The 15,005-nt window shown below is 40.5% G+C and overlaps 1 protein-coding gene across 2 annotated transcripts; it reads left to right on the top strand.

Moving 5' to 3' along the window:
• The first annotated feature begins 414 nt into the window (after positions 1-414).
• On the top strand, positions 415-14,999 carry LOC111228793 (amyloid beta A4 precursor protein-binding family B member 1-interacting protein-like). Of its 2 annotated transcripts, XM_022754853.1 has the most exons (14): positions 415-453; positions 1,050-1,121; positions 4,081-4,140; positions 6,315-6,402; positions 7,208-7,419; positions 7,513-7,584; positions 7,664-7,823; positions 8,037-8,158; positions 8,311-8,385; positions 8,557-8,700; positions 10,898-11,008; positions 12,162-12,260; positions 12,429-12,513; positions 12,828-13,063. In XM_022754853.1, exons 2-14 carry the CDS (start codon positions 1,059-1,061, stop codon positions 12,962-12,964), a joined length of 1,428 nt encoding a protein of 475 aa, XP_022610574.1. In that variant the 5' UTR covers positions 415-453; positions 1,050-1,058; the 3' UTR covers positions 12,965-13,063. The 2 variants fall into 2 exon arrangements, with proteins under 2 accessions (XP_022610574.1, XP_022610573.1); XM_022754852.1 differs by lacking the exon at positions 12,429-12,513 and having other exon boundaries at positions 12,828-14,999.
• The last annotated feature ends 6 nt before the right edge of the window (positions 15,000-15,005 follow it).

Genomic DNA, 15,005 nt, shown 5'->3' on the forward strand with positions numbered 1-15,005 from the left:
ATCTATACATTTAATTTGAAAATAGCATTTGATTTGTCATACGTCTCATTATCTCAGAACAGTAAGAAAGTAATGTAAATCAGTTATGTCCTGTACATGCACACAAGTTGCCATGGAGACGTCTGATCAGACGGAGTAAATGGAAACACCTGTGTGACTCCACCATAACGTGCAGGACTGTGGGAAACGAGGAGACAAGGAGAGCACGTTATGGTCAGTAGCTGCGGCAGAGAACAAAATGTATGTAACATAATTAGAAAAATAAAGCTTCCGCTGCTTCACCACAGAAACAGTTAAATCTACTTCCTGATATCACAGGAAGTTCAGCTAATATCTGCGGAGGCAGAGCAGACAGGGTCACATGTGACGGCAGTTACTTATAGATTGATCCATGAGTGTTTTAGCATTTATTCTCACTTCATGATGCTCCCATGTGTGACAGAGACAGAAAAGGTAAGAAGACTGAAAGATTTAACGATACTGAATTTTTCTTCACAGGGATTTATGAGTGACTGAAAAGCAAATGGACAAAACAATAAATAAATTTCTTCTTCTGTTAATCCCTTTAAGAGTTAAATACTTGAACGGCCACATCAGCTTTGTTTAGGAAAAACACATGTCCTCTCGTAGCAGCCAGTAGATGGTTGTGCAACTAATTAGAAAACAGTAAGAAGCTCTCGACCACAAGAAAAGAGAAAACATGTTGGTTTACTGTCAGCAGGCAGAGCTTTGTGATTCCTCTCATGCATATAAGTCTCAATAAATCGCTTTTTGTGCCCGGGCTTTGGCTTGTCCGCCCGCTCGCCTGCCTGTCCGTCTCCTATCGGTTCCTTGTTGTGTTGATGTGTGAGACCACAGTCAGAGACGGCAGCAACAATCTGACATGCCTGATGAGAGCATGGAACTCGTACACAAATGCGGTTTTGTGATGCATGCTTTGATGAGCACATGCCCGACGCTGCAAATACAGCATCACTGACAAGTACCATTAATTAATATTAGAAAATAGATACACCCGTGTATGTGTGTGTTTTTTTTTTTTACATGAGAAATGAGTTATGGAACCAGAAGTTAGGACTGACGCTCACATGTGGGAGGCAGAAGTCCCAGAGGCCGCAAAGGTAAAGTTCACTTTCTTGATCCACAAATTTCACTTTCATATGGAAACAATACTTAGTTTATTACCATCCTCTCCACTGTTCCCCTTTTACCTCATTACAGTTTAATGGACGGTCTGTTTACTGTTCAGCATAAACACAGAATGAGACTGAACAGCACGGGCAGGACTGTATACTGCATACTGCGCATTAGGCTTCATGTGTGTGTACATATATAAGAGCATGTTTATGGAGAGGAGGTGGTACGGAGCAATAAAGAGCGGGACGGAGACACAGCATTTATGAGCGTCTCAAACACCACACACGAGTTATGTTTACAGGTCAGAACATGCACTATATAAACCTCCAGCTGCAGCTTTAATGTATAAAATATTTCAGTCTAAAGTTAAACACAGGCAAACAGATGTTTGCTGCACTCTGCAGATATTTAGACTCACACTGCGTCTCACTTCTAAGATGCTTATTCACTCAGACTTTATACCATGCTGGCTGAACTCCGGCTGTAAGAGGTCCATGAAGTAAAGATGATAGCAGTCTTAAGTGGGTTGAAACTGTCTAAGCAAGTAATGGGAAAAACAAAAATATATATAAATATGATTATTAAAGCAACAAAAGTTGATATTTTTAGATTATAATAAATTACATGACTGCTTATATGTGAAAGGGTTTGCTCAAAACTCACTAACCTGTAGAGAATTATCAGCGGATTCTTTATCTTTCTCCACACGTTTGGTTTTCTGGCCTGTAGCTTTACTGCTTTGTTCTCTCTCTCTCTCTCTCTGCTCCCTCAGCCACAGCATGCAGCTATTTTCCCTGAAAGAGACATAATAACACGTTAGCGGCTAATGAGTTTTTTCCTTCAGGAGTTGGTAGAGACCAAAAACAGACGTAAAAGAATATTAAATATTGGACTAACATTCCCCCTGTGGCCAGAAACACAACTCGAAAGGATTGCTGATGTTGCTCTGTGTCTACTGGATGTATAAATAAGCACTTTTGGTAACAAGCTGGCTATATGACCTTTGGAATAATATATAGATCAGTGCTGTTTTTATAGCTTGGTTCTGCTGCCCCAGAGTGGCAAAAAAATATGTCATTGTATGTTTAAAGCTGCTATAACCTTTTTTTTCATGTCAGATGGCAAAATAAATCCAGCCCATACTTAGGCCACATGCTTGTTTTTCTCCTTGCCCGGTACACGCCTGGTTCCACGGCCCAAAACTGGCCCATGTACAGCATAATTGTCAGATGCTACTTTCACATCTGGACCAATTCTGGCTCACACACAGAAAATCAGCCCAGATGTGGAAGTATATGGGCCAGACTCAGGCCAAGGACCCAGACATATGTTGGGCCTGAAGTTTTATTTTGCTATCTTGGATGTGTAAGTAAAAAGTGATGCTTGAAGCGACAAACACACATAATTATAATGTAACTCTACACTTCACTATTTTGGTTCACACTCACTGGTCTCATCCCATTATTTTGACTGTATGAAAACACTCAGATAAACTGACTGTTTACCACCAGCTCCAAACCAAACACTAAGCTTTGCAACACACAGAAAAGACTGAAAATAAAGCAAGTACAACACAAAATGCGATTTCATGAGATATAATCAGCACAGAGGTGAGAGGTTGTTGGTACATGTAGAAACAGACTGACACGTGTCATATTCATATTAACATAACGGTCAAGTTATGCCTGGTGATACAGCACAAACAGGAAGTGTATTACATCTGTAAATTTGTGTAGATTAATGTATAAAGATGAGACCTAAAATGTGAAGTGATAAATGAACATGCCGACAACAAACAAGGAAGAAGTCACTGAAAACAACCGTAATGTTCAAATCTTGCCACCAACATCACCACCGCCACATTTCTTGTTTGTTTCTCTTTAGGTGCACTCGTGTTTCTAGTTTCTATGAATACTGCAAATAGATATCTATTGTTACCGATTACCACACAGCAACTGACTCAAAGACTTGGCGAGAAACAGAGAACTCATTTTTCAGTTTGCCTCTTAACCTGCTCCACATGTAAGACGTATTTTTGATCCTAAAGCTGGAAACATGCCGCCTCCATATGGAAAAACCCAGATGCAAAATTTTGCAAGATGACTGAAGCGTCTGTTTTATGAATTACTGATTACTAATTCAAAGAATGTTAGGAACTTAATGTTAATGAGCGTATTCAGTGAGTTACTATGATATTTCCAGCAGAGCCTTCGCACTGCTCTCCATCCTTCTCACACGGTGTCTGTCAGTAAATTACGAGCAATTACGAGTAAATCGCTTTTTAAAGTTGCAGCTTAAGTGAAATTATTTCTGCATGGTACAACGAGCCGTATGAAAAACAAAACAAAACAAAAAAAACACACAGAGCAGATCCTAAATGCTCTCCAGTGAGGTGCAGGTCTCCACCACTTTAATCACACAGTTTATTAAAAGATGAGGTTTTTCTGCATGGTGATCAAAACAACTTGTGTGACTTCGTAACCAGAGCAACATGGAAGCCATTTTCTCCTTCCACACTTGTAAGATCGCGGTAATGACAATGCATTCCGGCGCTTGTGCCTTTGAACGTATTTGAAAACAGAGATCACATTTCTGGTTCTTTGGCTGGTGTGATTAAGCATGAACGCAGCTTATTGTTTATCTGTTTTTACAGTCATGACAGACATGTCCAAACTGTGTCTGCATGTGTCCAAGAGTGTTTTCGTCTCCATACCACAAGAATGTTGACTGTTATGTGGAGCTTTCAATACAGTTTATTTCCCAACTTTTCCACGTGCTGCGTGTAAAACTGTTCAAGAAATGGAGTTTGACTGATCTGTAGAAACTGAATTTAAACAGAACTAAGACTTGCCAGTTTTTTTTCAGTTCCTGATGATACTGCTGCGTTTCTCCCACGAAAAACGTTTCTTTATTCCCTGTAATTTCTTGTTTTACTCTTTTCAGATGAACGACATAGACGCCATGTTCAGTCACCTGCTCGGAGAGATTGATCATCTCTCTCAGGTGAGTTGTACGACTTTAAAAACAAGAGTCTACAGCCATGCTAACGGTTCTGTGAGCTAAATGCTAATGTCAACATGCTAACACACCCACAATGACAAAGGTAGCAGGCGTAACACTTACCTGATTCACCGTGATAGCTTAGCCTGTTAGCATGCTAATTAGCACTAAACACAGTACAGCTGAGAACAGCTAAGGCTGATGGGAATGTTATTAGTTGCACATCAGATCAAAATTCAAATTTCGACTTGATGACGCTGCTATGAAAAGTCAGAGGAACAGCAAAGTTACAATTATCCTGAGACCAGAGTTTACAACTTTTCATGTTTCCTTTTTTCTATTTTACTAAAAAACAAATCTGCTGAGCTCCTTGTGGTGCCACAAGAAAAGTCAGGGGATCACCAAAGTCATTAGGATTCCTTGTCTGGAGATCATAAACATCTGTACCAAATTTCATGGCAGTCCATCCAGAGGTGGATTGACAGGAGACAAGGCGAATGCTTGAGGCCCCCAAGGGAAAAGGCACCCACGATGGCCCCTCATATTGGAACATTTTGCAATGACAACTACAAACCTCCCACAAAGACACTGTAAAGTGACACTGATATTGACCTTGGTAAATTATCACGTCTGCCAATAGGCTGCATGAATGCTTGATGGACCAACTGCGCAGCACTGCAGTCGCTACAGCCACACTGCCAACGTGGTTAAAAATACATCGGACAACTATCCCATAATGCATTGGTAATTTTCATCTGGAATTGTGAGAAACACAACAACAGTGTGATATCAAACATCTTTGGGTCACATTCTTTCTCAAAACATGACCAGATGAGCTGAGACTCTCACCCTCTCCGCTGAGTTCCCATTAGTGCGTTTGAAGCAGGAACAAGTTACAGGAAGTGAATCAGACCAATCACTTGATGTTTACCTCACTGATCTGGACATTATCTGATTACATGGCAGTCTTTGTGTTGAAACTGAGCATCGCACAGAAAAATGTGAGGCGACGATTAGATGTGAAGTCATCGCATCTGGATTGGACCGTGGGCGATGCTGCAGATCCCCTTAAGCACACATAAGCTGCTCATCATATAACTGCGGCTCGCCAAGAAAAACATTACGCACTTCTAAATGATGCAACCTCAGCCCGAGGTTATTCATTATTGTCAATTTCAAATCTCTCCATGCAAGCTGAACGAGCGCAGCCCTAAGAATGGGATCAATCTCCAACATTACATCAGACATACCAGAAAAAGTCTCTATATGTCACTTTGGCACGCGTCCTCCTTTAAAGGCATCGCAATGACAAACACCGCTCCGCAGACTATCACCAGAGTTTGCAAGAAAAAGCATTTTGATTAAAGCAGTGAGCCTCTCAGAGTCTGGGAAAGAAAAGGATTTAAAGTAATTCCTCTTATTGCCTTGATTGGGTCTCCTCTCTTTGCTTTACTGCCTCCGAGCCAGAAGACTAAGAGGGGCATTTTTTATCCCTGACTTAAGCAGCTTGGAGGTGTCATTTAAGAAGCAGCCCCAGCATGACGACATATGTTTTCAAACTCATTTTGTGTACAGGATGGCAATCCCGGCTTGAGCCTGTGGAGACTTGTGTTGATGATTACAATAATGCAGTTTAGATATTAGCCTTTTTCCCTCATGGGGACACGGGTTTACGAGGGATGGTTTAACCCGTAGAGGAATTAGTGTCATTTCATTGGTTTGTAGGTTCAGTGCAACATTACAGTTTTGACAAATCCCTTTTTCTTCATGAGCTTATTTATATTTTATTGTCTGGTCACATGCCCAAGGCAATGCTTTTTCTCTAGTATTTGTGCAGCTTGCAACCAGAGCATGATAAAGTGCATGGAAACAAAGTCACTTATAAAAAACAGGCTCATGTAACATAACTGAACAACAGTTCAGAGCAGTTCAAGGACACATGTGGCTCACTTTGATCTCCGGGCTGCTCTTTGATTACACGTGTAATCAAAACTACAAACTGTAGCTTCTATCAACAGGATGACTTCTGTATTAAATGTACTTTACATAATTAAATGAAATTACTTTTGATTTTTCACAATATACGACTGTGTGTTTTTATCGGCGAGGGCAGACAGCGGAGCCCTGTGTGTGTGTGTGAGGTGTTGTTAATGAGCCATCACATCATTTCCCCGCAGAGTTTGTCGTCTGCAGCAGAGGCACCAGAAGAGGATCCTGCTTCACACAGACACAGCACCTTCTCCATCGGCTTCACGGACCTGAATGGTGAGTGTTCATTCAGATGATGCTGCTCTCCTCCAAAGAAAGCAAGAAGAGTACAATCAGCAGTGTTACACAACCTAGAGTCAAGCTGCCCTGAAAGTGAGAGCGATGTAGCAGGAGATATGACATGAGAAATAAGATTTGTGTTTGAAGCTGGGGAATGACTGTTTTTACTCGTGCCAGAAACCAGGAGGCACAGGAGTGGTTATGATTCAATACAAAGTGAATCAGAATACTCTCTCATATTTGAGGGGGAACTGCAGACCTCGCTCAGAGGGTCCTGTCGTCATTACATGTTAGTTAGTGAGCTTTACAGCTGCTGTTTCCTCCAGTTTATAGTCTCAACCTACACTACCCTAATGGTGAGTCATGAGTTCAGTCCCCTGACTTGAAATGATGATTTGACTAAATGTCCAGCTAATCCTTCATGTTGATTGGCAGATACCCAGCATGCATTGTATTTGGGTTAAAGTTTCCCAGGAAGTCTTCTTTTTCCAACCTGAAGAATCTGATTAATTTGATCGGAAATCAAAAATAGTGGCTACAATGTGAAGATTTTAGTTATGTAATTTAGAATAAAGAGCACTTTCCCATTGCAACAGTGCAAACAAATACCTGCATGCTTTGACCTTTTTCTTGCTGAATGAAAAACTCTTAAATTTTATGAATGCATCATGTTAGTGAAACATTTGAAACTAAACCTTTTATTACTCACACGACTTCTTCTTTTTTATCTCAGTTTTCCAGCACAGCTACAGTCTGATCTGTTTCTATGACCTTGGCCTACACTGCCCTTGATTCCTTACAGAGTCTCTTAATGAGCTGGAGGACCATGACCTGGACGCCCTGGTGGCTGACCTGGGATCAAAATCAACCACACAAGATCTTGCCACTGAACAACAGACCAGCAGCGCTACAGATAATCAAACTGCACCATCTGCCATGACTCAGGGATATGAGGCAACAGCTGCCCTTCCTCTACCACCGAACACTGCTGAATTTTCTGGAGAGCTGCAGAGGGTAACTCAAAATTTGGCACTGATCATAGGAATAAATTTGCAATTTCATGAACATGGAAAACATAATTGATACTTTCTCGTGTTATGCTTACAGAATGAACCACAGACAAAGGCAGACAAAATTAAACTGGCTCTGGAGAAGCTGAAAGAAGCCAAAGTGAGGAAGGTAAAGTCGGAAAGTTTGAGTGTCTTTCTTCAACATGAAGTTATGCAGCTAAAGTCACCAAATCTTCTGTCCCTCCTAGTTGATAGTAAAGGTGATGATGGGTGACGGCAGCTCCAAGACTCTGATGGTGGATGAAAGACAAACGGTGAGGGACGTTTTAGACAAGCTGTTTGAGAAGACTTACTGTGACTGCAGCATCGACTGGAGTCTGTGCGAGACCAATCCTGAGCTGCTGATTGGTGAGATTACTGTAACACACACACACACACACACACAAATGCTGTACATGCACTCAGATCATATGCAGACAATCATCAGTGTGTGCACGTATAGCACATGCATTTCCACAGAGGCAGGAGACACTGTTGCACACATGTTTCAGGACTGTAGATTGATGCACACAAGCACAGGGAGTTTGTGGTCATTGCTCGCCTGCTCTCTCATCTCTTCAGAGAGAGGCTTTGAGGACCATGAAAGTTTAGTGGAGCTGCTGTCCTCGTGGACTCGCCACAGTGAAAACAAAATCTATTTTGTGTCAAGACCTCAGAAGTATGTGATGTTCAAAGACCCACAGGTAAGTAAGAGCGATAAACCGTGTGTGTGTGTGTGTGTGTGTGTGTGTGTGTGTGTGTGTGTGTGTGTGTGTGTGTTTTCTTCACACCAACGTGTGGCAACATGGTTTAACACTCAGTTGGTAAACTGAACCATGATTTTCTCACCCTCAAGTTATTTTACATGTGGAAGAAGAAGAAGTCGGTTTTGAGTGGGATTAATGAACATGCCAAAAAACTCTTAATCAAGGTAAGTTACCGAGTCCACTCCTGACTGTCATTTAGTTCTGAGTGTCATTTTCAAATTGAAAATAGTTACAACTTATAAAAATGCACACTATTTTATAAATGGAAAACATGGGTTTACTCACCCTGTGTTCATTTCTGTTGTGCACCTCATCTTCCTCCTCTGACTCTGCAGGAGCATTTTGGGGGCTCTACGGTGATTGTTCCTAATCTTGAGGGCATGCTGCACCTGAAGGAAGATGGGAAGAAGGTTTGGAAACCTCGCTACTTCTTGCTCAGGGCCTCGGGCATCTACTACGTACCCAAGGGAAAGACAAAGGTATGGCAGATACAAGTACACACGTACAGTATAAAGGATAAAAAATAAAATTCTGGTGGGCTGCTGTCATGAAGGTGAAAATGGTAAATATTAGTTCTGGTTTCATGTTTCATGAGGTGATTTTTGGCATCTTGCACAAAAAATAGCAACATAAACAACTTTACTTTCATTGTCTTACTTTTACTTATTAGCTATCAGTAGTTACAAGGGGAATTATAATTATCAGAAGATGATAACATGATGTGTCACAGTTTCATTTACACAAACTACAGTTCAACCATTGTACATATAATCAGGCTTTTTGCTGAAAGCAGTGGTACATGACCGTAGGTTATGAAGCTACAGTTAGCTTAGCTTAGTTTAAAGACTGGAAACAGGGAGGAGCAGCTGTGCAAAAGTAGAGATAAATTCACCTGCTACGACCTCTAAAGTTAATTAATCAACATGTTATATTTGTTAATGTATTCTGTTCAACAATCAAAAGTTGTTTTTTTACACCAGGCTAGCTGCTCTGAGTCTTTAGGCTAAGCTAGGCTAACCAAGAAATATATTTGCAAATAACCCCCTGCCAAAAAACACAACCTGTCAATTTTGCACTTTACACACAATATATGACATTTTAATTTGTGAGGTTTATAGATGCTAGTTTTCTTTACATTTGGACTGAGACAGGCTTGTTATTTTCCATTGTTTCAAATCTTTATGCTGAGTTAAGCTAGCTAGCTGCTGACTCCAGCTGAACAGACAGACATCTAAGTTATATTGATTTTCTTATTTAACTCTAAAATAAAATAAACATATTTTTGAAATGTAGTGCTGACAAATGTTGTCAGGTTTTTCACACAGAATATAGTTGGAGACACAATTGAAAGAAAATAAAATAGTTAAGACAAGTATTCCAGCAGTCCTTAAACAAAGAGACAAGATTTATTTCCCTGTGCAAACTCTGTGATGGCTTACATCTGAGCACTCCGCTGCAGCTGAAGCAGAAAGGCAAGAGGAAGGGCCGGAGAAATGAATATGGACAGTGAGAATTGAGGCCTCGCCTTTGCTAAAGAGAAACATGTCATTCTGTCACAGAGACGGAGCAGAAAAACACAGTCTAACTCCAAAAGAAATCTTCGAAGAGGGAGAAATAGATGGAGGGGAAATAGTGCGAGGCAGATGTGCAAATTGCAAACATAAGAGAGCTGCAGGAATCATCTGAGGCCAAGAACACATCGATGAAGCAGAGGAGGATCTGGAAAGGATAGCTCATTAGGCAGGGAAAAGAGAAATGTCCAGAATCAGACAGAATAAATATATTAACCGAGGTCGTCCTGCAGACTGAACTGCACTCACATGTAACCACAGTGCAACAAGACCAGCAGAGACGTTACAGATAGTGTCATATATGAAGACATTAAAATAATGCAGCTGTGATCATCAAGCAGTGAGGGGTGGAGGAAAGGTTAGCGATGGGAGAAAAGTGGACGAAACCTCAAAGAGCAAAAAAAAAAAAAAAAAGAAAGAAAGAAGTGAGATCAACAGTCGTCCCCTGAGGGTCACTTCTGCTTTCAGGAACATACACTCTGTAGCTCTGTAGTGAACAAGATCATTGTCAGTGCGGTTTGATGTGTGAATATGATACGCTTCTGCTTAAAGTCAAAAATGGAAGGAATGTCGAATCGCTTTAGAGTGAAAAACAATGTCTTTTCCCTGCTATGGAGCCTGATTGTGGACTGTCTTTGAAAAGTAAATGAAGACAAATGGCCTTGCATTGACTTTGTTTTCTTTGAAGTGTCTTCATTTTTAATATCTTCCATACAATAGGTCTGAGAAAATTTACTTCTCTGCACAACATGCTAAAAAAAAATTGCCAAAGCTGAAATGAATTTCGCCTGCTCTAATTTATACCGCCTCTTAAACAACGCTGCAAAACTGCTCTGGACTGGCAGCAGTTTATTAAATTTTAAAATATGCTTGAAAATTGATTGCCATGACTTGTGTATAAATTACATATATGGACAAACATGTGTGTTGATTTTACTGTGATGCCAATACGTGGGTTTTTCCACTGCTCCCGTCAATCATCCAAGAAGAGCTCCGCTGTGCACAACACATGCAGTAAACCCTGAGACTTATTACAGTATCAGATACTTCAACATCACAGTAAGTCTCAATAAGTATGATAACATGCTGTTTTTCTCTGCTCCAGTCCTCCAGTGATCTCGCCTGTTTTGTCCGTTTTGAAAAGGTCAACATCTACACCACCAACAACTACAAACAGAAATACAGAGCCCCCACCAACTTCGGCTTCATGCTGAAGGTGAGCTCAACAATTATAGTCAAAGTCTTTCCACCACACTCATTTCATGTGAACAGCATATTTAAATAAGGCACTATAATAAGGAACACCACTGCAGCATAATGACACTGCACATACTTCACATGCCATTCAGCTTAGATTAAAGATGCCTCTGCTGTCGGGGGATGGGGGAGAAAAGTGAACAAAAAGAAGATTAAAAGTCAGTGAAACAGAGGTGAGGCTGAGTTTAGTATCACGACGGTCCATGCAGAGGTTGTAAAGCCTTGTGGTGGTTGTTTATCATTTAACAGATGTGTTAATTTAGGCAAGAGGCAGGTCTGAACATAGAGGGGAGGAAAGTGTAGGCTGGTGGTAGTGTGTGAGTGTGTGAGTGTGTGAGTGTGCAGGGTCATTGGGTACGGCAGAGATGACTCTTATATGTAGCAGGTATCCACGGTGCTCTCAAACGTGGACCTGTACCAAGTCATGTTGTGGGGAAGTTAAATGAGTGAAGATTTTGGATGTGGGATGTTTTTGTTTTTTTTGACAGGCTGTCAGTATTTCTCAACTGTGAACCTGGACAAAACAACTAATAAATGCAGCATATGTTCAATAACTGATGTTTGAGCAGTAATACCGGTGTTATTCCTGCTTTATGATCCACAGTGCAGCGGCAGCCTGGTATATGCTGCCCTCTGCTGGCTATTCTGTGTGTAACAAATACACAAACAGCAGAGAGCCAGCGTTTGTGTTTAAAGGGACATCCCATCAACTTTAGTACTACCCAGTCTGTGAAAGCATTTGTGTAATGTCCTCTGTGGCAAAGAGCGTTGTCAGTCTGTAACTATAACCCCGATGATGTCATAGTGATGTCATCTGGGTTACCTCAGCTTGACCTTTAGAGAATACACGTTTATAACAGAAAGCCTGTGTAACAAACTGAGGCTGTGGAGTTTGAAAGACATGCGTGTTTACTGTGGTGACAGTGACTACCAAAAGACACTGTTAAATTGCATTATGGGAAGTGTAGGATGCAGTGTTTTCGGAGCTTGGCCCATTCTAAAAGGTGGGAAAGTCAGAATATTTCGACATCTGCTGCATCAGTTTTGACCATTCTGAGTGTTTCAGCTTCAAGAGCATTACTAAATCACTGTCGTCTGTACTGTTTTCCCAGCATCCCTGCATCCAGAAAGAGTCTCACTACATCAAGTTCCTTTGCTGTGACAACGAACACACACTGTTGCTGTGGGTGAACTCCATCAGAATAGCCAAGGTCAGATTCAGCACTGGCAGTAACACACCTCTCTGTGCTGTGAGCGGTCGAGTTATTTAACCGCAATTCAGCTACAGTTCTATATTTGACAAAGCTACAGACAAAAATTGCCCCTATATTTCATTACTAAGAGTTGAACAGATGGGTGTCCTGTGTGTGTGTGTTCAGTACGGGACTGTTCTGTATAAGAACTACCAGGCTGCAGTGAAGACAGCGTCCACTCTGCAAACACTCCAGTCTGCTGCACACAAAGGTCGGTCTACACACTTTAACAGGGCCAGTCTTACAAATGGTCCTAAACGTTTTGAGGTCTCTGTGAAAAGTAGGACTTGGAAACTTTGTATAAGTAACATTTAGCAATGTCTGAGCATGAAAGTAAAATGTTTGTATTCATATTTATTGCATGTTTAAAAGCTAAATTAGATCACTTCCTGTAATTTTATTTTATTTTGAAAACTTTACTTTGAGCAGCTTTACACAGGCTGGCCCAGGTCAAAGTTCTGCACTAAAGAAAAAAAAAAGTATATTCGCTCTCTACACTTAATTCTCATTTGATCGTCTTTACAGACGGATCCAAGAGCCACGCCACTGGGATCAGCCCACATCTGGATCCATCTCCACCCAAAATCACAGCTGTTGAAGACTATTCACAGGAGTCACCACCTGACTTCATCCCTCCTCCTCCGGGCCACACACACATTTGAGACACATCTTCACCTCCCTCTGTGTACCATGGTTAACTTCCCACCCAAACTTTTACATCTGGTCATACAAATGTCTGATAATGAGGCTTCAGTCATGGACAAACATGTAGTCATTGTAGTAGTAGCGTTACATGCCTATGATGCAAAGTAGCATATTCTTTAAGTTATTTATTCTCAAATCTATAATGATATTTGTGTTTCGTTTTGCACAAATATATTAACATACATAACAGTATGTTGTAAATTACTACGTTTTGCGTCAGCTTTACGAAACCAAACGAACAGTTCTGTTCATTGTTTCAATGAGCTGTTTATTACAAAAAGACTGTACATAAATTTCAATCAACACATCCTATGTACAAACTGAGAGGAGAAGACAAATATCAGATTCTGTTCCCATGAACATTTAAGTTACTGATCGTTATTTTTTTTTTCCACGTTTGATCATAAGAAAACACACATCAAAGAAAGGCGCCTTGACCTGTGATGCCCTGAAATGCTCAACGTTAAGTGGTAAACATTACAAAGTTCTGCACGTCAGTGGTTGTCTCATGATTTCTCTATGAAAAAAGTATAAATAAATCCTTTACATACAAACTGCCAACGAACCTTCCTCAGCAGTCTCAGACATAAGAACAAGTTGAATGCAAAGCTAAAAATACATTAGGTAGAAAAAGTTGTTTTCTCACAAAAAATTACCTCATGATGGAAAAAATACAATCAAGAATGGGATGTAGTGGCAAATCATTCGCTGTAATGACGGTTAGATACTTTCATGCACAGAGGCTCAATGAATACTGTTGATCTGACTGAGTCTTTGTCTTTTCTAGTCCGTGTAGAAACCTGAAAATGTTACCTCTAGATCCATTTCAGAATAAAAGTTCATGTCCAATGCCCATTATCTCTATAGTACATGTGATTATGTTTGTTTATGTGACTTGTTAGAAACATATATTCTGAGATAAGCATTAGCTTCAATGATATTTGACAGTGAGCTTTACTTGCACCAACAATCACTTTGTAAGAGCAGGCATCTTATTTTGCAAAAGTAGTAGAAATCGAGAAAAAAAGAAAAGTCTTCGTATAAGCCCTCAGGATTGCATTTCATTCCCTCACTGCAGATAGCGCATGTCGTTCATGTGTAGCACAGACTCTAGAGAAAAAAAATGTAAGTAGCAGACTGATTCTAGCTGTAGTACATTACTGCTGAGTCACCTACATTCACTACAATGCAGAAGTGGTTGAAGATCAAAACGACCAATGTTCACTTCCTGGAACAAAATAAGGAGGCTTACATCCTTTGTTATATTTCTATGTAGAGCAGTCTTGTTTTGAGGTTGTCTGGGTTGGTGACTATGGTTATTGAGCACCAGTGTGAAGCACCACACCATCAACCGCTGAAAGAAATGACAACAAACGTAAAGGTTAGCTGATACTTGATCTGATCCTGCGTTGCAATCAGAGCCATGAAGGAAAATCATAAAGTCATCACAGTCGTTGATAACTAATCAGTGCAGCTATTCCAACACAATGGAAAACAACATGAAAACACACAAGTCAGTCCTTCCTCTGCTTCACATTTTGAAGCAAGAAACATCTCGGAGCTCTGCTACAGTAGCTGGACAGCATCACCAAGTATAGTGACAGTGATCAAAGTGATACAGCTGTGACTTAACAGAAAAAATACATGTTTATACACGGCCACTTTTGCCCAGATAGAGTTGAAATGGCACTGTGAGTGATGAATAAAATCAATATTCAAGTAAAAATAAACACAAAATAAAAAAAACAAAACAAAAAAAAAACAATCTTGGCACCACCTCCACTGACGCTGATGGAAACTCACAGGTGAAACACACTATCTGACAAATGTACTGTACTGGCAGCTTCTCACATTACAGTTTATATACACGTTAGAGAACAGAAAGAAACTCCACCAGAAAGAAGAAACGGTTTTCTTTTTTTCTTTTTTTGTAATGTATTTTATACACTCACTCCACCCTTTGTAACAGCATCCCCACCGACACAGAGCATAGTAAAT

This window comes from Seriola dumerili, unplaced genomic scaffold, assembly GCF_002260705.1.
Source record: "Seriola dumerili isolate Sdu_G_001 unplaced genomic scaffold, Sdu_1.0 BDQW01000226.1, whole genome shotgun sequence".
Lineage (NCBI taxonomy): Eukaryota > Metazoa > Chordata > Actinopteri > Carangiformes > Carangidae > Seriola > Seriola dumerili.